This window comes from Siphateles boraxobius, unplaced genomic scaffold, assembly GCF_051911475.1.
Source record: "Siphateles boraxobius isolate OS27281-9 unplaced genomic scaffold, OSU_SipBor_1 130, whole genome shotgun sequence".
NCBI lineage: Eukaryota > Metazoa > Chordata > Actinopteri > Cypriniformes > Leuciscidae > Siphateles > Siphateles boraxobius.
Genome location: NW_027508734.1, coordinates 4,702,867 through 4,725,851, shown reverse-complemented (window position 1 = coordinate 4,725,851; position 22,985 = coordinate 4,702,867). Strand labels below are relative to the sequence as shown.

Below are 22,985 nucleotides of genomic sequence, written 5' to 3'. Positions count from 1 at the left end.
TATGTTTTGAACTCTATAATTGACGAAACACAATCAGGATTTATGCAGAAAAGACACATTTCTAATAATATACGGTTAGTAATAGATATGTTAGACTATTCAGAATTAATTGACCATGATGGCTTCATTTTCTTTTTAGATTATTACAAAGCCTTCGACACATTGGAACACAAATTTTTATTTCAGGCTCTTCAAAAAATTGGCTTTGGCGACTCCTTTTGCAGGATGGTCCAAATGCTATACATAAACGGAAACAGCTCAATTAAGCTAAGTAATGGTACTTCACCTAGATTCTTTTTAAAACGAGGAGTTAGGCAAGGATGTCCAGTTTCCCCTTACCTATTCCTAATTGCAACACAATTCCTTAGCGCACATATCAATGATAGTTCTTTAAAGGGTATCACAATTGGTAACACTAAAATAAAAATGAGTCAGTTAGCAGATGATACAGCTTTATTCTTGAATGATTCTTCACAAATTCCAGTTGCTTTGGGTATTCTTCTGACCTTTTCTGAAGCCTCTGGATTAAATCTAAATTTTAATAAATGTGAATTGCTTCCCATTAAAAATTGCTCTCTTACCTCTATTGAGAATATTACTGTTAAAAATAGGGTAACATATTTAGGTATACAAATTACTAAAGATGAATGTAGGTGCTCAGCAAACTTCAAACCTATTACCAAGATTCAAAAAAGATGCAATTGCTGGTTACAAAGGGATCTGTCCTTAAAAGGCAGAACACTGCTCACTAAGGCAGAGGGTCTGTCCCGTGTGGCCTATGCAGCTCAGTCTCTTTTTGTGGATAAGCCCACTTCTAAATTAATTAATGAGGTTTTAATAAAATTCTTATGGAAAAACAAGCCTCATTATATGAGAAAATCAGTCATATTAAACTCTTATAATAATGGTGGTCTGAATTTTATTGATTTTGATTCCCTCAACAATACATTTAAAATTAATTGGCTGAATCAGTACCTGACCAAAACATCTTCTATTTGGAATGTTTTTCCTCAACTTGTTTTTTCACAACTTGGTGGCATTAATTTTCTCTTAATGTGTAATTATGATATTTCCAAACTTCCTATCAAACTCTCCAACTTTCATCGTCAGGTTCTCTTAGCATGGGCTCTAATTTATAAACATAACTTTTCACCACAGAGATGTTATATTTGGAACAATAAGAACATCTTATTCAAGAATAAATCTCTATTTTATGATAATTGGTTCAGTAATGGTTTATTTTTAGTGGAGCAGTTGTTTGATAAGCAAGGTCTTTTGTTCAGATATTCAGAATTTCTGTTCGAATACCAAATGCCAATAACCCCAAAAGAATTTGCTACAGTAATGGGAGCTATTCCCTCTGGTTTATGTATGCTTTTTAAAAACTGTAATTACTCCTCCGCAGTATCTACTGCATCCTTTCCTCAACCAATACTTCTGTTGGTCAAGTCTGTTTCTCTGAGTCGAAAGCTAAAAACTATAAAATAAGATCTTTATTTCTTAAGGATTTGATTTCTGTTCCACCTGTTATTTCCTTTTGGAATAATTTGTTTGTTAACCTTAATTGGAAAAAAATATGGTCTTTACAGCAGAAATTCTCTCTCACAAATAAAGTGAAAGAAATTTCCTTCAAGCTCATACACAGGTTCTATCCTGTTAAGACATTTATACAAAGGTTTAAATCTGACATTGAGCTAACATGCTCTTTTTGTTTGAATTCTGAAGAAACAGTGGTTCACTTATTTTGGTCGTGTCACTACACTCAGAAGCTTTGGAATGATATTGATGTATTTATCAAGTGTAAGATTTGGCCAGGCTTTTCAATACATATGAGAAACATTATATTTGGATATTTTGACTCGGACCCCACAAACGTAAATGTCTGCTTTGTTATTAATTTAATTTTTTTCCTAAGCAAATTTTACATTCACAAATGCAAATTCTCAAACTGTAAACCTGTCTTCTCTGTCTTCTTAAAAGAGATAGAAAATTATTTAAATGTGATTTCAGTATCTACTAATATGAAAGCCATAAGGACGGTTAGAATCTGCACTGCATTTGATCTCTTCATGTGAACATTTTTTTTTATGTGATGTAATGGCCCTACCTTTTTTTTCTTTTTTTTTTCTTTTTTTTCTCGCTATTGTCTCCTTTCTTGTTTTGGTTGATATTATGTGATGTACGTAGGCTTTCTCTTTTGTATGTTCCCGTTCTAAGCATTAATAAAAATAAAAATAAAAAAAATAAAAAAAAGTATACCAATGTATAAAAAAGCTGTCATTCCAGTCCTCCGTACTAGTTTTCTTTCCTCGCAGCCTTCCCTCGCATCCTACAGGGGGAGGAGCTGAGACGCGAGGAAAGGAAACGAGGACGCACAAATAAGAAATGAGAAGCACCCAATAGGAAATTGTATGATTTGACTGAAAAAACATTGCCTAACGAGACACAGTTTTTAAATATAAAGTATCCCTGTACATTCTCACAACGCACATCCTAAGCATTTAAATGGGTATTTGTTTAAAGTCGGAAATTTTTCCAGCTTATTAAAAATGGCAATTTCTTTGCAAAAGTAATACAAGCTGTATGAGAACACTAGTCGGCCTTCACTGAAGAGCTATCTTCACAGGTAAGAAAAACAGTTTGATACTCTAAATTATATAGTGAATGCTAAAGACCTATATTTTTGTGAATTGGTGAATATTCAGGTGAATATTGTTTAGTGGCCACAAATTAATAATACCTCAGCACGTTATACTAATTTGTCCCCTTTTACTATATTGTGGCCACGTTGTAATTCGTTAAATCAAAACGAGGGAGGGAATTAGTTCAACGTGTCCACGATTTATTAAAACGAGGGAACAAAGTTGTCGTAACAACGAATTATTTAAATCAGTGGAAAGGGCGCATAAGAACGAGCAGAGAAAGAGCCCCGGCCGCGATATTTTTTTTCACAGGATGGTAGGGGAAGACTCATGAATATTCATTAGGGAACTCATGTCTGATTGGTCTGATGACCTACCACCTAACCCCGCCCCTAAACCTACCCGTCACTGGGGGTCTGATGACCTACCCCTAACCCCGCCCCTAAACCTACCAGTCACTGGGGTTAAGACCAATCAGGCATGAGTTCCCTAATGAATATTCATGAGTCTTCCCCTACCATCCTGTGAAAAAAAATATCGCGCCCCGGCCGAGCGCGCGAGCGCACTATCACCGCCTTCAACGAGGTCGGAAGACCGATTGTGTTTTATAGATTAGTAGTTTGTTCATATAAAGTATTTGCTTAGCAAGTACATGTTCAGGAAATGCATAATACAAATTGTATGGGTTAATAACGGTAAACGGACTCTGCACAAAGCTCTTTTGAAGCTGTTAAATGGTGTCGCTATTGGACACTTAATTGTGATTATTGCTGCTCTGATGTTTCTTATAGGCTACTGTTGACTGTTTTATCGAATTGTTAAAGAAGCTGCAGCATTACCGTTACTCTTGCCTCGGAGAAAACAAAACGAGCATAGTGACAATTTTGCATATAAATAAATACTTATAGGGCTTGAATTACAACCTGTGGCAGTTTTTCTACGTCCTTTTGTGAACGTCGTTTTACACTTGTGCTGCTCAGCGGTTGGTTAATCTTTAAAGTGCCGTCGGGCCTACCAATCTCTGTATAACGGGCGTTGGAGCCCTCTGCTGGTAGGGAATCGTAAGATGGCCGCTCGAACACTTCCGGTGGCTTCACTGCCTGATGGCAGTTTAGAACGTCATGAGCTATCCAGTCATTATATAGATCAGTGGTTCCAGCACATGTGGGGGTGAAGGGTAATGAAACTGTAGATAGATTGGCAAAACAAGCTAGTAAACGGGAAGTTTTTCAGTTTAGAAATATTAGATAGAATGGAAAATGAGTCTCAATGGGTTAGAAATAGAATGGCAGCTAATGGAGTCTAATGAGACTCTCCAACTGTCAACATTTGAATTTAGGCAGTTGAAGTTTAAATAGTCTTGGCTCAATCTGAACATTCCGCAATGAAAGTCTATGGAATTTTTCCGAGATTTATCAGCAATTTTAGGAAAACTGTAAGTCTGATCAGTCTGAAATGAGCAAGCAACTCAAGTCAGAACAGTTTGAAGGTCTAGTCTGAGTTTGGTGGTTGTAGCTTGAACAATTTAGGAGGAGTAGCATTGTAAAATTGAGTCTAAGAAGAAGAATAATAATCTTAAGTACAATATCAGTAAAGTGGCTAAAATTAATAAAAAATGTCACTCTTTAGTTTTACCAATGGTGCATTTGCTACTTTATGCTACATGTTGGGAATAGAAAGGACTAATTTATCTGTATTATATCTCATATCTCATTGCCTTGGGTCGTCCTGGCGGGATATTAATCAAGGATAAGAACTGTTTTCTGCTTGAGTCTGGAGTTACTGTGTGGATATTGAGTTTGTTCTGGACTGTTATCAAGGTTGAAGAACTGTGTACATCTACATCGTCTAGAGCTTCTTCTTCCACCGATGGACTGTGGCGTAGAAGTATCACCACATTCAGCTCATGAATGAACTGAACTTCTGTCATGACATCTCTCGGAGTGTTTGGTATGGTAATGGCTGTTGTATGTAATAATGTTGTATGTTTGGTCTTAGTGGCAGGGCTCGCAAAATTAATTTTACTTGCCCAAATAAAAAGACCATTTTTAATGTAGAAAATTGGTTAGGAGTCGAAACATCAATCAAAAACTTTTTCAAAGCACAAATATCAACAAGTGCGCAGCTCCGTTGTTTTAAAGTCTGACAACGCTAAAAGTGTTAATTTCCTGATGGAATAATTCACATATTGAAGTGTAGCATTAAAGAATAAAAATAACAATACCAGACTTTTTTGAGGCTAGTAAATGGTGCTCTAATTATTTTATGCTGTTTATAGCAGAATATGATGGTCGAGTCACCTTTATATATGTAGCGCTTTTTACAATACAGATTTTTTTTGGTTTCAAATCAGCTTTACAGTGATAGTGTATTCACACAGAGTTCACATGTGTTACACAAATCATTCAGTATTTGTCTGCCACAGTTCATACAGAAGAAAATAAGTGTTGAAATATGGATTTTAGATTAGCATTATAGATCTGAATATGAACTACAGCAACAATGTTTATAATTATTAGTAAAACTAAATAAAATGTTGATATTCATATCCAGTCTGCATGTATGTTGTTTTGCATTCAAATATATCACACAAATGTGGATTATAAAATATTTACATCATTATTTAAAAGTGTTTAAAATCTTGTAGATTCTGTATGAACTCACTTTATTAGTAAAGGTAATGACTAGTAAACCTGTTCCTTTGTGTTTGATGAGTGATTTTTATTTCAACATCTGGAGTTTATTTTCCTCTGTCATGTTCAGTAAAATAATCCTGTGTGTCTGCTGTGAAATAACTGGACAGTCTGAACTTTTATAAGCTTTAATGTATTTTTCTGGTCACGTATAAAGTGCAGTTTTGACAGCGACAGCCGTATTGTTTAGCAGGGGCGAGTCTCTGTGAATCATTCTGTGTAATTCGTTTTTTCCTTTTTTCATAACATTAGTGATCAGAGATGTCTGGCAACTGTCAATAAATATTGGAGAGTTTGAAGGTTGTGTTTCTATAAACAGTGTTTGTCTCTGAACAGTAATGTTGGGTTCTGCTCAGAACTAGTGTAACAGTTAAATGTCCCTGATGGTGCTGTTCTACTACCCACCATTAGAGGACACTATTGTTCCTTTATGCTGAGTTTAAATTATATGTGAGAAACTAAACTCAAATTTACCTGGTTTTCAACTCAATAGCTGCGTCCGAAATCGAATACTTCCCTACTATATAGTAGGCGAGAAACAGTACGCGAGCAGAGTAGTATGTCCGAAATCATAGAATTCGAAAAACAGTAGGCGAAAAGTACCCGGATGAAGCACGTGCCCACCCAGATTGACAGGTGGCCCACCCAATCAGATTAATAAAAACAACATTTAAATGTTTTATTTTAATAATAATAATAATAATGAATTAAGTTTGGCCATATACGGCCCGCCGACACTTTATATGATATATGACAAGCCTGAGCGCATCCATCTCTGGCTCAGCGCCAGCCAACGTGCGAACGCACAGTTTGAATCTGGCAGTTATGTCATGTCACTGTACATATTTTGTCCAGACTTTGACACTCTTGCAAGGAGAGGGGACGAGGCTCATTGTTCACATGAACACCGTGTCTTGGAAAGACAAAGACGGGCCCGTTCACATATCGCGTCTTTTGCGCGCTCAAGTTTGTGATTTCAGATGTACGCGCACACAATGGAAGCGACGCGGTCGTGAAAGACGTGGTCAGGCATCTGATTGACTCGTCAAACGCATGCGTTTCGACTGCCAAGGGACTCGCGATTTGCCATAAAAGCGCGCGTTCTTAACGCGCTTTGTGGTCACGGAAAAAGCGCGTCAGAAACGTGCGTTTTTTTGCATCAAAACGTGCGTCCTCGACGTGTGATCTGCTATTTAAATGATATTGTTTCTGTCTGCAGGTGTTTTATGCCTCTGAAGTGTTTTGTAACAAGAAAAGAAAAACAACTCTCCCCAGCAGGCACGGGATATAGACTACGACGTCGGTCAGACGTTGGATTTTGGTTGAAAATGAAAGTCGGGTTGACGTCTAAATCCAATGTTTGTTTGACGTCAAGCTCCAACGTTGTGCAGTCGTTGAATTTTGGTTGGAATAAACCAAACAAAAAGGTGAAATGCATGGCCGTACACTTATTACCAGCTTCACTTAAAACTAACCAGATTTACTTTATTTCATTTCAATTTTAATTAAATCATATTTTGTATTTTAAAGTCACCATGATGGTGGTTAGCGTTTGCTTTAGTTGTGCTCTTCATCCTTGACTCTTTAATATAATTTTTTCTCTTGCTGCTATAATTGTGTGTTTATAAAGCACACTTGTAGCTAAAAAAGCCATGAGACAATGAGGTCAGGTGATGTTGATTGTTTATTGATGATATCATCATGTAATTGCCTGAATCCCTGATCTTGTTTAATGTTTTGATTATTTGACTAATACTTCTGGTTTTAATGTGGTTTTCATATAGTAGTCATTTGATTCTACAGCATATCTAGTGGTGTCATCACATGATATACTTGTTTTTTTTAAATACTATTTAGTGCACAAAAACCTTTCATCTATGGCATTACTTATACACACACAGACATCAATAAACAGCATATGAATCTCAACAATGGTGACAATCAAAAAAAATATCCTGATAATCAGATCAACTCATGAGCTACAAAAAATCCAGCTGCATAATTTATTAATGCCACAATGCATGCTGGGAGATATGGGTGAGTTTTGATTGGTGGTACCCAGCATGCACTGCAGCATAAAGCATTTCATTGATTGTCACCATTGTTGAGAGTCATACGCTGATTCTTGATGTCTAAGTAATAATGTAGAAGAAAAAGTTTAATGCACTAAATGTTTTAAAAATCCTTTATATTATTTGATAAACAACATTGCTCTCTTGCTGTAAAATGAAATGGCTTCTGTTATGAAACAACATTAAAAACACAAGTCCAATATAATCAAAACCTTAGACTCTGAATAAGATCAGGGACTCAAGCACTTACATGATGATGACTTCATCATCAATAAACTGCCAAAATCACCTGATCTCATTTTCTCTAGTTTTTTTTTTTGCCATAAAAAATGTGCTTTATAAACACACAATTATAACAGTCAGAGAAAATTTTATAATAAAGAGTCAAGGGTCAAGAGTCCGACTAAAGCAAACGCTAACCACCATCATGGTGACTTTAAAATACCACTATTGATTTCATTAAACCGGAAGTGAAATAAAGTCAGTCTGGTTAGTATTAAGTGAAGCTGGTAATGCTGTTTGAGTTGTTTACTCCTCTTCTGCTGAAATATTCACAGATTTAATGTGCTGCCATGCATGTCACATTTTTTTGCGGTGCTTATTCCAGCCAAAATTCAACATCTGTCTGACGTTGGAGCTTGACACCAAATAAACGTTGGGTTTAGATGTCAACCTGACTTTCATTTTCAACCAAAATATGACGTCTGGCTGACGTTGGATTAGTTGGAGTCCAACGTCTTCCTGACGTCACATTGACGTACTGTGCCTGCTGGGTCGGTTTCAAGTTCACTGTTTTTTATTTCAGCACCTCGGACAGTCCCTTAATCCCTTCATTCGAGACACATCTCGCAAATTGTCCAGTTGTAATTCCGGTAACACTTTACAATAAAGTTTCATAATTTTTTTTTTTTTATGCAAAAACCACAAATTTCTGGCGCGCGTTTTCCGTGACCACAAAGTGCACGTTAAGAACGCACGCTTTAATGGCAAATCGCGCGTCCCGCATGATTTATGAATACTTTAGCTTGCCATCAGTGTTGCCAGATGTACGATAATTATCGTATTTGTACAATAATTTTGACCTCTGTACGATCAATAATGAAAAAAAAATCCCATAATGTACGATAATTTCAGAGTTTTCAGTCGTTCGTCCAAACACACATTCTACCGCTTCTCTCTCTGACCCAGAATCATTTTGAAGGCTCACCTGCCTGCACGCAAGCACGTACACACACACACACACACACACACACAGGCACCACACGTGCCGCCCGGCCCGCACGTCAACACTACATCTAATCCATCCTACATGTTGGGATAAATAGCTGTATTCTGCACGTTTACGTCGTGTACGATAATGTTCTTCCAAATACGATCATTTTGAACTTCTGGTACGATAATTGGACATTTCCAATCTGGCAACACTGCTTGCCATACGCATGTGGTGCAGGCTGCAGCTCGCTCGTTTTTCCAGGCGCGCCTATATGTCGCGGCGAGATGAAAAACATCTCAACTTTTCAGAGAGTGCAGCAAGGTCATTTGACAAAAACCAACCGGTCAGCATCGGTCTTTCCGTATTAACAACTTCGAAAGCTCGGCCAAACAGCTGATCATAGCTGTACAGTGCGGTTTTTATTTCTCATCTCCATAAATATAGCCTACTAAACCCTAGATTCAGGCCCACCTCGACTTAACCCAGGCCCACCCATCTGTCACGTTCTGCATCCGCCACTGCTTTATAAAGCACTTTTTGTTTCTTTGTGGTTAAATTGTATGTGTTTAACATCATAAAAGTAAACGATTGACTTGTTAAAAGTTTAAATAATGTAAATTGAGGGTAAAATTGTGAATTGGCTGCAAAATGACAATTTTATCATTATTATTATTACCGAACAGAACGAGCTAATCCGTCACTGGCAAAACAGCATAGCTAACACTGTTTGCTTTAAACAACGACGTTCGTTGTTTCGCAGTTTAATGAGATAGTTACAAAACATTATTTTTTTTAATTTACAAAGATTTTATTTCTTCTTTACCAGTGATGATATTATGTAATATTTGTTGGCTACATAGCAAGCTACTGTTAACAAGTGTTACATCAACTTGTCCATTAATATTGTAACATTAATAATGTAGAATGAGCATGGTTTATCACTAATGTTAAATTCTGTGTTGATTTTCAGGGGGCTGATGAACACGCCTGTGTTCTTATAGACTGAAGACTGGCTAATGAAAGAGAGGAGAGGAAAGAATGAGGGCGACGAGAGCATGAGGACAGAGAAAAAGAAAGAGAAAGGGAGACAAAAGAGAGAGAGGAAAGATCCCTTCTTTTAGAAATGTTTGCTAAAAAAAATATTAATAAAGAAAACAAATGTTACAAACACTTTTCCATTTATTTCTTGTTAGTACGTAAACATGATTTATTACAAAACACTTAATTCCCAGGGATTTACAGTGGCTAGATTGTCAGTTGTAAAGTGTTTAATATGTGGCATTGAGTAATTAATATTTTTAAAGTGTGTTTTGTATTTACTTATTTCGCGGCAGATTCCAGATGTTTTTGGAACAAGTAAATTGAAGGTGTATCTGAAAAACGTTGTCTAAATTAGTGCTGCACTGTAGAGAAATACACACACACACTCCGGACACTTTAAAATGTATTTGCTTTTTTTGTGTGCGAGCAGCTGACCGACGAATCCTCTGAATTGTATGCTCGAACGATGTAAAAACGGCGAAAGCAGAACTAAACACACTGCTCGAGGTTGGTGCAGTCAGTGGAATGGGCTCTATAAATTTTCGCGCTGATGTGATAGTGCACGTCACGTGACAATACAAACAGGGCGCATGTAGTACGTCCGGACACCATTCATACTACCCGTATTCATACTATAAAGAACGTACTTTTTTATCGGTCGAGAAGTACGCTCCAATTTAAATGTAGTACATACTCACATAGTACGCGATTTCGGACGCAGCTAATGTCTTCAGGTTAAAGTGATGTGATGAAATGATGAACACACTCACCTGATACTGTCAGTGTAACTCCATCACTGATCTCTGATTTCTGTTGGGATTCAGTCAGAGTTCCTCTACATCTGTACAGACCAGCATGAGACCGATCCACAGATGGGATTATATAGATCTGGTCTTGTCCTGCGCTGGAATAGATCTGGTCTGTTCTTCTGTTAACTTGATCTTTATACCAGCTGTAGCTCCAGACTCCTGTCTCCTGTATGTCACATGTGAGAGTGACTCTCTCTCCTCTGAACACACGAACATCAGGCTTCACCTTCACTACAGGTTTGGGTCTCACTGTGAAATGAGCAAACACACACTTCATGTTTCTTTCACTGAAAAACAAACAAACTACACAGTAAAAGAGCACTTACCTCTCACTGTTATCTTAACATTACTGGAGTCTGTATAGTAGTCTCCTCGCTGTGCTCTACACTCGTATGTTCCTCCATCAGAGACTCTCACAGAACTGATAGTTTTAGTTCCTGCATCATCACTGGATTCAGGGTTTGAGTTTTTCCTCCAGAGAAACGTCCATCCAGTTGATCTTCCCACGTCACAGCTGAGAGTAACTGTGTCTCCAGTGAACACTGAACTCTGGGGCTTTACAGTCACAATCGGCTGAGGTTTTTCTGTAAGTGAACAGTGATGCAGTGTTGAGATCATTTATACAGTTATTGCTCATATTTGTTCACTAGTCTTCTGTTTTTATCATCATTTTTTATACAGTAAATTTAATTTATTTTGATTTAAAAGAGAGTTTGTCTTTTCTGCTCCCACTACTGACACCAAACACAATTACAAAATTATAGATTTTGGGAAGAAAATTCCAGAGCTTTCAAAGAATAATGTTAAAGTCTCTGGTAAGTTCAGGGAATATTAGTTATAGTTTATAGTTATAGGTTATGTGACAGACCCGGGTAAGTTTACGGATATAAGCGGATAACCTCAACTCTTTAATATTAAAAATAAAATATGATAAATATCATCATACAACAAATGCTGAAGCAAAAAGGCTAAATAAAAAACAATAAACGTATTCATTATATTTGCAAACACATACTGTTTTTAGTTCAATCAATCTTTTTATTTTATTGGAAACATCAAAAAAAATATAATTCTCGTTCACAGTAATATTCTCCTCAATAGTTTAATCAGTAAAAAAAAAAACTGATTAAAGTTTTTAAATGATTAAATAATAATGATTGCACAACCGGCCAGTAGGCGGCGCTGCTTCTTAGTGTGTGTTTTCATGGATCTGCGTCTCATTTCGAAGCTTCGTCCTCTTGACGTCACATTTATCGGCCGCATACGTCATAAAGAACGTCTTATTTCAGGACAGTGGCCGTTATAAAACTGAGCGTTATTCCTAGTGAAGTGTAAATGGTTGTAGTTTCCTCATGGGAATGTAATGGTCAGTTTACTGAGATGAAGAGCCTCATGACGTTTGCGGCAGATAAATGTGATTCAGCCTTCGAAACGACACACAGCCGGAGACTCCAGGATTTGAGGATCTGTCGATTCTGTCTGTCTTTCTGGAGCCCATAACCACGAGTGAGAAAGGTTTAGAGTTCAGGGTTTATGGGACGGTAAGTTAAACCTGCTTTCTGGAACAGTCTCTGTCACTTTACTGTTACTGGTTATAGATGGTAAATATTAGCAAAAAGGACTAAGCAATCACAATTCTGTATGCAGAAAAAGAAAAGAAAAAAAGATCAGAAATCAAGTGGAAATGTGTATTTTGAACGCTGAAGTTAATCGAGACTTTCTCAATCTTATTTATAGTAAAACACTTCTCAAAATATATCACACACATGAGGCTGAAATTATCAGAGCTTCAATGTGCTCATAATGCATAATTAATAATCATAATAGTGATGTTTAACTCATTTCAACATTTCCATCATTAAAACAGAATGTTTGGGAAAATGTGTTATCTGGGAAAACACTCTGGTCTTCGTCTCAGTTTGTGGTTTTGACTACAACATTAATAATCTGTAAATCACGTCATTCTCTCTGACTTCAACACAAAACTCATCAGTACTGAACTCAATCGCTCAAGTCCTTTTATACTGCCATGATAAACCTGAATATAACCTGTAACCATAGTGACAGTGACTAAAGTAAACATCAAAGATGGAGACGTCCATAACACTGGACAGTCACAATTTACATAATTTTATAAAAAAAAAAAAAACTCATAAAAACACGCAACACACACAAGACGTGTGCAGTTACTGAATAATGACTAAAAGTGAATTTCTTCAGTCCTCTTAACAGATGTGTCTGAAGATTATAAGTGTTGAAATATGGATATTAAATGATTAATAAACGAAGTGAATATGAAGACTCACCTGATACAGTCAGTGTAACAGCATCACTGAAGTCTGTGTGTGAGCCTGATATCTCTACACTACAAGTGTATTTACCACTGAGAGACACATCAGCTGTGAAACTGTAATCTGCTGTTGTTGTATATGTATAGTCAGTGTCTCCATATTTAATCCATCTGTATATCCACTGACTGTCTTCTTCTCTCTGTATGTCACATGTGAGAGTGACTGTCTCTCCTCTGAACACACGCTGATCTGGCTTCACCGTCATTACAGGTTTCACTGAGAAACATAGAAGTAAATATTGAAAAGCATTGCAGTATCAAGATCACTGTCATGAACTCAAAACTTCCTCAGGAGAAAAACAATTAAATTAAAAATCTAGTTTGCTTATAAATTGTAATGATTACATCAAACATGTATGCATTGGTAAAAACTAAACTTAACAACTTCTGTCTGTCTGTTCTCGCGTACTTTTCTCTTCCAGCCCTTCCAACTAAACCACTGAATGAATAAAGCTTAGCATTGGTGCTCAAAATCTTAATGACACACAGTCAAATCGTGCGGCTCATTGATGAGAGGTGTGCTGAGACTTTTCTAAGCGATCGGCTTAGCAACCAGTTACAGCACCATAGCAACCACCCAGAATACCCTAGCAACCAAATAGCAACGCCATAGCAACCACCCAGAACACCTTAGCAAATGCCAAGCAACCACCCAAAATACCTTAGCAACCGCCTAGCAATACCATAGCAACCGCCCAGAACACCATAGCAACTGCCTAGTAACACATCAACCACCCAGAACACCCTAGCAACACCATAGCAACCACCCAGAACACCTTAGGAACTGCCTAGCAACCAGGCAGAACAGCCTAAAAACTCATTACAAAATGAGCCTAAAATAACAGACATAAGCCTTTAAATAAAAATAAAGGCCCATGTTTTATAAAAATATTCACGAAACTATATGAAATTATTTACAAAATATGTAAGATATTGTTAATTTAGTTGTATAGGCTACGTTCTCATATTTATTTATTTTGTTCTGTCACAATTAACAATCGATATCAAGGTTTACAGCTTTATACCATTCTTTTGTAGTGTGTTTTCGGTGAAGTGTACTCAAATAAACATTCTACCTTCCTTCTCACCGCTGGTTGCTGATAGTTTAGAGGACGATTACTCTGAGTCGCCCCCTGTCGTTTCACAGAATAGTACAACGGCGAGCGCGTCAGGTATAAATGCAATAGAATCTGTCTGCATCCTGCAAGACTTCACTTTACGCCCCACTTGAAGTTACGATCACAAGTTGCTCTCTGTTTTGTTTTGTTTTTCGACTTAAAGCAGCGCTGCACAGACCGGTCGGTGTACTATATCAAAGTACCACGAGAACGATTAGAGCGAACAGACAGTTCTGTATTCTTTTGAATCGCTCTCTCACGAGTTTAACATAAACTGAACATAATAGAGTTGATTAAACTGACTCCTAGCTGTTTAAGAACCGAAATAGGCCTACTTGTTTTGGTATAAAGTAGCAAGCTGCAATCTGCATTAGTCCCTGTGTAACATAGTTAAAAATGTGCAGGTTAAATCCTACTAAATGGGATTACGGTGCCACCTGCTGTCATAAAGTGTACCTGCAGCGAACGCTAGTAATAATGAACATCTAAAGGAACACGCCACCGTTTTTTGAAATAGGGGTTATTCACAGTCTCCCCTACATTTAGATAGGTGGGCAAACACATTTTTGGCCTGTGTATTCACAACAAGTACAAATAGCAATGCAGATTACGACTAGGCGATTTCCTACGCAGGCCACAAGAAGTAATTCGTTTTTTGTTTTGTTTTTTTGATCATTTTTACTCACGACATGCTTTCCGGTACCAAAGGATTCCATTCATTATATCCATCACATTGCAGAGTGATTTTGTATTGAACATAGCTCTGGATCACAGTGTCATAGAGACAAGGGGGCGGGCTCCTTTTACTCAGACGACCAATCAGTCTCTCGGGATCATTGTGAAGCTATTAAGCCACGCCCTGGCAACCATTTAGAGCACCTTAGCAACAAGTTCCATAGACTTCTAATGAAAGAGATAAAAGGGATATCTCTGGATATAAGTGTCATAGAAACATGAGGGTGGTCTTGTTTGACCCGGGGCAGCAAACAGCCAATCAGGAGTTACCTCAACACTTCCTAGTCCCTCCCTAGCAACCATTGTCGAGCACCTTAGCAACCAAAATCCATAGAGGGATATCTTCCATTCTGAATGTCACAGAGGCAAGGGAGTTGTTTTATATCATTCATACTGACAAGCAGCCTTTGGAGTTTCATGACTGGCAGCTGCCAAGCCACTCCCTAGCAACCAAACAGAGAACCCTAGCAACCATTTTGCAAGACCTATATCTCTGCATCAGAACATCATATAGAGATGGGGTTTGGCTCTTTTGACTCATGCTAGCAAACATAACTTCCAACATGCTACACATGCTAGCTGTGAATAGCTACATGCTAATAGTGATTATGTAAGAGCTGAATCATGCCAAGAAAATACTTAGAAGTCCAATAGTAACCATCTGTGACAACTACCAACAGCCTAGCAACACCATAGCAACCACCCAGAATACCTTAGCAACTGCCCAGAACACCCTAGCAACCACCCAAAATACCCTAGCAACCACCCAGAATACCCTAGCAACCACCCAGAATACCCTAGCAACCACCTGAACAACATGAATAAGCCACATCTCAGCACCAGAACATTGTACAGACATGTTTGTTGGCTTGCAACATGCAATCATGTACCACACTCTAGCAACCGAGTGGTGAGTTTTGCCACTGCAAGCACCAATTCACATTTTCTTCTGGAAATGTACATTCATTATGCTAAGCTAAGCTAGCGGTGGCGCTGCCAGACTAAGGCGATGCATGCACAAAAAGTCAAAAAATGCATTTGCCCACCTATCTAAATGTGGGGGAGATGGTGAATAACCCCATATTTAAAAAAAAAAAACGGTGGGTGTTCAGATTTTATTGGTTTATAATACAGCAATCTTATTGGCGAAGACGATGAATGATCAAAGACGCTGTTTTGGACATATTACAGAAATATTAAGTTATAACCATGGGGATTTCATTAAGGTATATTGGATAATGTTTTGATGAACTTATGAATCAAGTTAGATGAAGTTACTGTAAAAAAAAAAAAAAATAGTATAGTTTCTCAATTCACATAGTTTCAAAGCAGCTTCACAAAAAGTCATATTGTAAAGCTTTAATATTGAGCAGCTTTAGGGCTGGGCATTATCACAAAATATGTTGCTGATATAAGTGATGCACTGTTTGAGATTTAGCCAGTTGTGGAAAGAGAACTGAAAAAAAAATACTCAAATAAAAGTACCATTACATTCAAAAAAATATAGTGTAAGTTAAGTAAAAAACTTCTTGAGTAAGAGTTAAAAAGTAGCTTATTTAAAAGTACTCATGAGTAGTGAGCTGTGGATGCTACTCCCTTGAAATAAACACTGTCCACTACAATTCAATGTGTTTGAAAACATTGTACATACTGTAATTCACATTATCTTTTGTTGTTTTGATTGAAGAATATCTATAATCCATCTTTTTAAAATACGAGAGTTCAGGATCACACACCATGAGATGGGTTACAATAGAGAGATTAAAATGAGCCGATTTCTCTCCAAAACGGTGCCAGTTTTAGTGTTTTGATAAAGAAATGAGAATCACTAATATCAGATTACCTCACCTAATGCACTGAGAAAGGTTAAGATAGTGAGCTAACACTGTAATTCCATGTCAATAAATATGTTACAAATTAAAAGTTAAAGTGTTAGTTCACCCAAAAATGAAAATTCTATCAGTAATCACTCACCCTCATGTTGTTCCAACCCCGTAAGACCTTCGTTCATCTTCGCAACACGAATTAAGATATTTTTGATTAAATCTGAGAGCTGGATCACTCCTCCAGGCTTCTTAAGGGATTGACACTTGTTCCCCGAAAAGTTATTAAAGATATCGTTAAAATATAGTCCAAGTGACTACAGTGGCTCAATCCTAAATTTATCAAACGACGAGAATACTTTTTGTGCGCAAAAAAAACAGAAAATAACAACTTTATTTCAACTAAGTAATTATGCTTTGGGCACCAAAATGGTTAGCAGCGGCACTGGATGAAACCTCATTACAGTCGACAAAACATTTTAACATTTTACATGGCTACATTAAGTCAAATTGTTGTGGTGATAATATAATTTGTAAGGAAAATTGTGCATTAAATAGGGAAGTGTTTTTTTTTTCAAACTTTTTTAAAATAAGCGACAGATGCTAGAGGCTGCAGTCTTTAGCCTCCTTGTTAGAGCGCCTGACTCTCATGCCGGAGACCCGGGCTCGAGGCCCGCTCGGAGCGGGTCGAGTGGGACCCGGGTGGAGGGGTTACATTGGTGCCGTGACCCGGATGGGAGTGAGGTTTAGGGGGGTGAGTGTAACGGAGGCCAGCTAGTCGCTGTGCGAGTAAACCTCACTCCTCTGATCTCAAAAGGCTCTCTAGCGACAGATGCTAGAGGCTGCAGTCTTTAGCCTCCTTGTTAGAGCGCCTGACTCTCAAACTATAATTTGATAACATATTATAGGACTTATTATATAGGACATATTATCACAGTGCAGCCCCCAAATACTAATTATATATCATTTTAAATCTCTATCTTTCGCCAATATCCTTTAAACCATTAGGTTTTACCCATTTGTCAGCAAGAAGTTTTTGTAAGGAATTGAAAATCAATTAAAATCTAATAAAATTAAGTAGGAGCACATATTGTTTTACATATTTTAAAAAGTACAGCTCAGAATAAGTATATTGTTTAATTTTTACATGAATATATCTGTTACACCGAATGACCATGGTTTGTTACTCTGAATGACATTTTGACGAAAATGGAGAAAATATTGTCATTGTTCCCATTATTGCAATGTTTTGAATTTTATTCTGTATCATTAAATTCCTGCGCAAATCACAGAAGCAGATGCTGAGAAGAATAACCATTTTATTCCACAATGCATATCCTATTCATGTAAAAATGAACTGAAGTGGTGGTAATACTGTATAATCAGTATCTCATTTCATTGAGAACTTGAAACTTGAAGGACACACACCTTAAAGGGATAGTTCACCCGAAACTGAAAATTAGCCCATGATTTACTCACCCTCAAGTCATCCTAGGTGTATATGACATTCTTCTTTCAGACGAACACAATCAGAGTTATTAAAAAATGTCCCGGCTCTTCCAAGCTTTATAATGGCAGTGAATGGCTGTTTATGATTTGAAGTCCATAAAAAAAGCCTTCATCCATCATAAAAGTGCATCTATTCATTAATTAAAGTGCTTCACATGACTCTGCGGGGGTTAATAAAGGCCTTCTGAAGCGAAGCGATGTGTTCGTGTAAGAAAAATATCCATATTTAAAACTTAATCGACTGCTTCCGACAGACTTACTTACTTTCGACTTACATTAAAAGAGTAACCCTTGACGATGTGTGACGTAGATGTAGGAGTAGTGTAAGCTTTGACGGATCTCGTGGTTCAAACAAACAGGGCTGGGAAACAACCTCAAGCTCCTCCCACATTTCACTTTAAAAATTCTAGTATTAGACTCTTATTCTTGACCAGTGTTTTGTTTTGCTCTATCCTCACATGAGGGTGAGTAAATCATGAGGTAATCTTTAGTTTTGGTTGAACTATCCCTTTAACAATTGTGAAACAAACTGGAGGTAATATAATCAATGTCTCTCATTTCATCGAGAACAGACACACACACACACAGAGAGAGAGAGAGAGAGAGAGAGAGAGAGAGAGAGAGAGAGAGAGAGAGATAGAGAGAGAGAGATAGAGAGAGAGAGAGAGAGAGAGAGAGAGAGAGAGAGAGAGAGAGACTTCTGTAGTGATTTTTGACTTCTTCAGGGTTAATGGCTCAGGTTCAGACACTATTGCCTTCACACTTTAGGCCTAGGCTTTGACACAAATTTCACGATTTGATTAGATTTCAAATCAATTTGATGTTGATTAAAATCAACTGAAAACAGCATAGACAGAAAGATCAATTTACAAATCAGTATCGGTTCTTCAAAATGAGAATTTTTGAGATTAAAATCGAGAAATCTATCAATTTAACCCAGCCCGATTATTTTGGCATTGCAATCCTCAAAATCTTTCTCGTCTCCTTGCTAAAAGCGCTGCCCTAGCTACTGGGTCTGAATTAACTCTCTGCCGGTGCCTAGTAACTCTCTCTTTGTTTGTGGACATCTAAAATAAATCACTAACACATAAAAAAAGACAAAAATACATTAAAACATTAATATTTATAAAGATTAATATTTTCTTTTAGTGCTAAACATCCCTCATTAATCTGAAATATAAATAAAATGCTAAAAATGTCATCTAAACAGTGACACTGTCATTCAGTGTAATGGATGACACTGTGACAATTTGCATTACACCGAATGACAAAACATTACCCTGAATGACGAGCTTCTACTTAAGCTAATATTGCAGGCTAACAACTAGCCACCTACATCAAACAGTGAACTTGACCAGAAAGTGTAATCATAATTATTCACGACATCCAGTTATTTTTCAAAAACTCTAACAATAAAAGTGTCTTTTTGGCATTTCACTGAATGACAAGTGTTTTTGTTACCCAAGTTACAACTATGAAAAGGTTAAATTATCAAATATTTAAGAGCAATAAACTTAACTTGCTGCAGCACCACAAGATCTTCAGGGTGCCCTTTGATGATGTCACAGACTGCTTGATGACTATTGGTTGTTTATTTAATTTAAAAATTGCTTCCTGATCCTGTTACACTGAATGACCTCTGACAAACTGCATATTCGGGACAAAAGTCCCCTAGTTATTTCAATACTTAAGGAAAAAAATAACTCATAGTCCTTTTAATATAATACAGCCAACACTTATGTGAACATGCCAAGGGAGCACTTTTTTTTTTTAACATGGTATTTTATATGTTTATTTAAAAATGTAATAGTAAAATCAGTCCGGACCATTACGCTGAATGACAATTTTACACTTTGGAGCATTATTTTACTCATATTTTGTCATTTTATTTTCACTAAAGTTATTTGAAACATGTAAGTAGACTCTTTACTTGCATTTACTATGTTTTTTTGTTAATGTAAAATCCTTTTTGTAAATTTAATTTGATGCGGACACCAAAATGGTGACGTCTCGTCTTTGACCTAGTACTACGCACAGACGTAAGTTCATATATTCTCGTCACAAAGGACTTGAAAGGTCGTAAGGAAGATTCAAAATCTATTTCCCTTTCTTACAGAATGCAGGCAACTAGGTATTTTGTTTTATTTGTCTGTATTTTGTGTCAGTAAAATGCCAATACATCTGTTGCACGCGCTTTTGCTGTGTGTCAAGATGATGTGACTTCTGTATTGTGTTGTTTATACTGTGTTTAGTTTCCACGGTGGATTTGGAGAAAAGTCTTAAAATAAACCAGTAGCAAGAGAACCACTTATTGTGTCTGCGTATGCTTACAGTCTGACTGAACTATTGTACAATGCAAGACTGTTTGATTGATTGAATAAATAGCAGATTTCAGTAATGTTTTGCAGCATAAGGAACTTCAGGCAGACGATTCTGTGAAATATATGCAAAGCATGGACATAAAACATCAGCAAAGAGACAAATGTGGGATCCTGATGTATCCATCTAGACTAGACAAATAAATACTACAACACAATTCACATTAGTTAGATAATTATAATTCACTGCATTACCTTTATCATATTGACTGAGTCCAGAGTGGATGAGTGACATCAGCACTAAAAGCAGAAGAAACACACATTAAGCTTTTCCATTCATTCAACACAATGTAAATCACACACTGAAACATGTCTAGAGTTTATTCTACATGAACTGAAAGTGTTTTTCTGTTCTGATGCTCATTCAGAGGAGAATTTTACTATTGCTTTGCTGGCCGTAAATGCATTATTTTATTTTTCGAATAGGCCTAATAGTAATAATAATAACGGTTTTGAATATTTGTGCAAACCCTTAATTGTGACTATAGTAAAATAATGTGGACATAGTATAGTACATATAGTAGTCTACAGCTGAAATGACCAAAAGCAGAAAGAAAACCTCCTGCAAGTGACCTCATGCTTCTGGTCTAAGAGCATTTTCACACCTCGTTTGTTTCAGCACTTCAAGAGCTCTCGTCTTGTCAGAAATAATACATATGTCAACACTAAATGATCTCAGTTCCTCTTAAAAAGACCCCAAAACACACCATATTCAGACCACAGTATTTTAATGTGTTGATGACGCTTTCTCTCAAACAAACGAGTGTGAAAAAGCCCTTAAACCACATGAAAAATATCAATATATTTCCAATATATCTGAAGTAAAATTTAAAGACATATTGATCAAGTACAGTTTTTAATCAAGACATTTCTCAAAAAAAGTTTTGCAAAACATGATTAAATGAATCATTCCCCCCTCCTGCCATCCAACCGGAGCTTAAGGTCTGTGTGGAGGACGTGAGCCGAGTCTTCAAAAAACAGAAGACTAGGAAAGCCTCAGGCCCAGACGGCATCTCATCTGCTTGTTTAAAAGCCTGCGCTGACCAACTGGCCCCGGTCTTCACGCAGATCTTCAACAGATCATTGGAGCAGTGTGAAGTTCCCTGCTGCTTCAAACGCTCCACTATCATTCCTGTCCCCAAAAAACCCAAAATCACTGGACTTAATGACTACAGACCTGTCGCTCTCACGTCTGTGGTCATGAAGTCGTTTGAAAGACTGGTGCTGGCCCACCTGAAGGACCTCACTGGACCCTTGCTGGATCCCTTTCAGTTTGCTTACAGAGCAAACAGGTCTGTGGATGATGCAGTCAACATGGGACTGCATTATATCCTGCAACATCTCGACAGACCAGGGACTTATGCAAGGATCCTCTTTGTGGACTTCAGTTCGGCCTTCAATACCATCATGCCTGGTCTTCTCACAGCCAAACTGACCCAGCTCTCCATACCATCCTCGATCTGTCAGTGGATCACCAGCTTCCTGACGGACCGGCAGCAGCGAGTGAGACTGGGGAAACACACATCCAAGACACTCACAATCAGCACCGCAGCCCCCCAAGGGTGCGTTCTCTCCCCACTGCTCTTCTCCCTGTACACTAATGACTGCACTTCTAAAGACCCCACTGTCAAGCTCCTGAAATTTGCAGACGACACCACTGTCATCGGTCTCATCCAAAACGGTGACGAGTCTGCTTACAGACTGGAGGTAGAACAGCTGGCTGCCTGGTGCAGTTATAACAACCTTGAGCTGAACACGCTCAAAACAGTGGAGATGATCGTGGACTTCAGGAGGAACAGCCCAGCACTCCCCCCACTCACCATCATGAACAGCACTGTGGAAGCAGTGGAGTCATTCAGGTTCCTGGGCACTATCATCTCTCAGGACCTGAAGTGGGACAATCACATTGACTCCACTGTGAAAAAGGCCCAGCAGAGACTGTACTTCCTTCGCCAGCTGAGGAAGTTCAACCTGCCACAGGATCTGCTGATTCAGTTCTACTCAGCCGTCATTGAGTCTGTCTTGTGCGCTTCCATCACTGTCTGGTTTGGTTCAGCTACCAAATCAGACATCAGGAGACTACAACGGACAGTCCGGACTGCGGAGAGGATCACTGGTGCCCCCCTGCCAAACCTCCAGGACCTGTACTCTTCCAGAGTGAGGAAGAGAGCAGGTAAAATCATCACAGACTCTACTCCCCCTGGACACCACCTGTTTGAACTGTTACCGTCAAGACGGAGACTCAGATCACTGGCCACAAGAACATCTCGGCACAGGAACAGTTTCTTCCCACAGGCCATTTCCCTTCTGAACAGTTAACACTCCTCCCAAGGCATATGCCTGTAAGTGCAATACTCCCACTGTTTAGTGCAATATCCTACAACTCAGGTGATACTTATATGTAGATTTATTTATTTATAATATTCAAAACACTGTAAATAGGTTCATAATCTGTAAATCTGAAAATGTCTATTCTGACTAAACCAAACTGTGATAGTTTTATTCTCATATATTTATATTTATATTTTTATTTTTTTTTATTCTTATAATTTGTAGTATTATGTTTCATGTTTCATGTTGTATTTGTATTTGTATAGTCCAC

General features: G+C 37.7%; 3 protein-coding genes across 3 annotated transcripts in view; all 3 read right to left on the bottom strand.

The window, feature by feature from the left end:
* The window catches only part of LOC143736461 (Fc receptor-like protein 5), a 44,294-nt gene extending 31,265 nt beyond the window's left edge, over window positions 1–13,029 (bottom strand). The window contains exon 1 of the mRNA XM_077227157.1: window positions 12,777–13,029. Within this exon, the coding sequence (XP_077083272.1) occupies window positions 12,777–13,026 (250 nt within the window). The 5' untranslated portion in view covers window positions 13,027–13,029. The remainder of the gene's footprint in view (window positions 1–12,776) is intronic.
* The window catches only part of LOC143736438 (basement membrane-specific heparan sulfate proteoglycan core protein-like), a 386,240-nt gene that overhangs the window by 34,146 nt on the left and 329,109 nt on the right, over window positions 1–22,985 (bottom strand). The window lies entirely within an intron of this gene.
* LOC143737832 (leukocyte immunoglobulin-like receptor subfamily A member 3) lies at window positions 1,649–11,137 on the bottom strand. Its single transcript, XM_077229695.1, has 3 exons — window positions 10,797–11,137; window positions 10,432–10,719; window positions 1,649–1,653 (listed from the first exon to the last, which is right to left on the bottom strand). The coding sequence occupies exons 1-3, from the start codon at window positions 11,086–11,088 to the stop codon at window positions 1,649–1,651; spliced, it is 585 nt and encodes a 194-aa protein (XP_077085810.1). The 5' UTR covers window positions 11,089–11,137.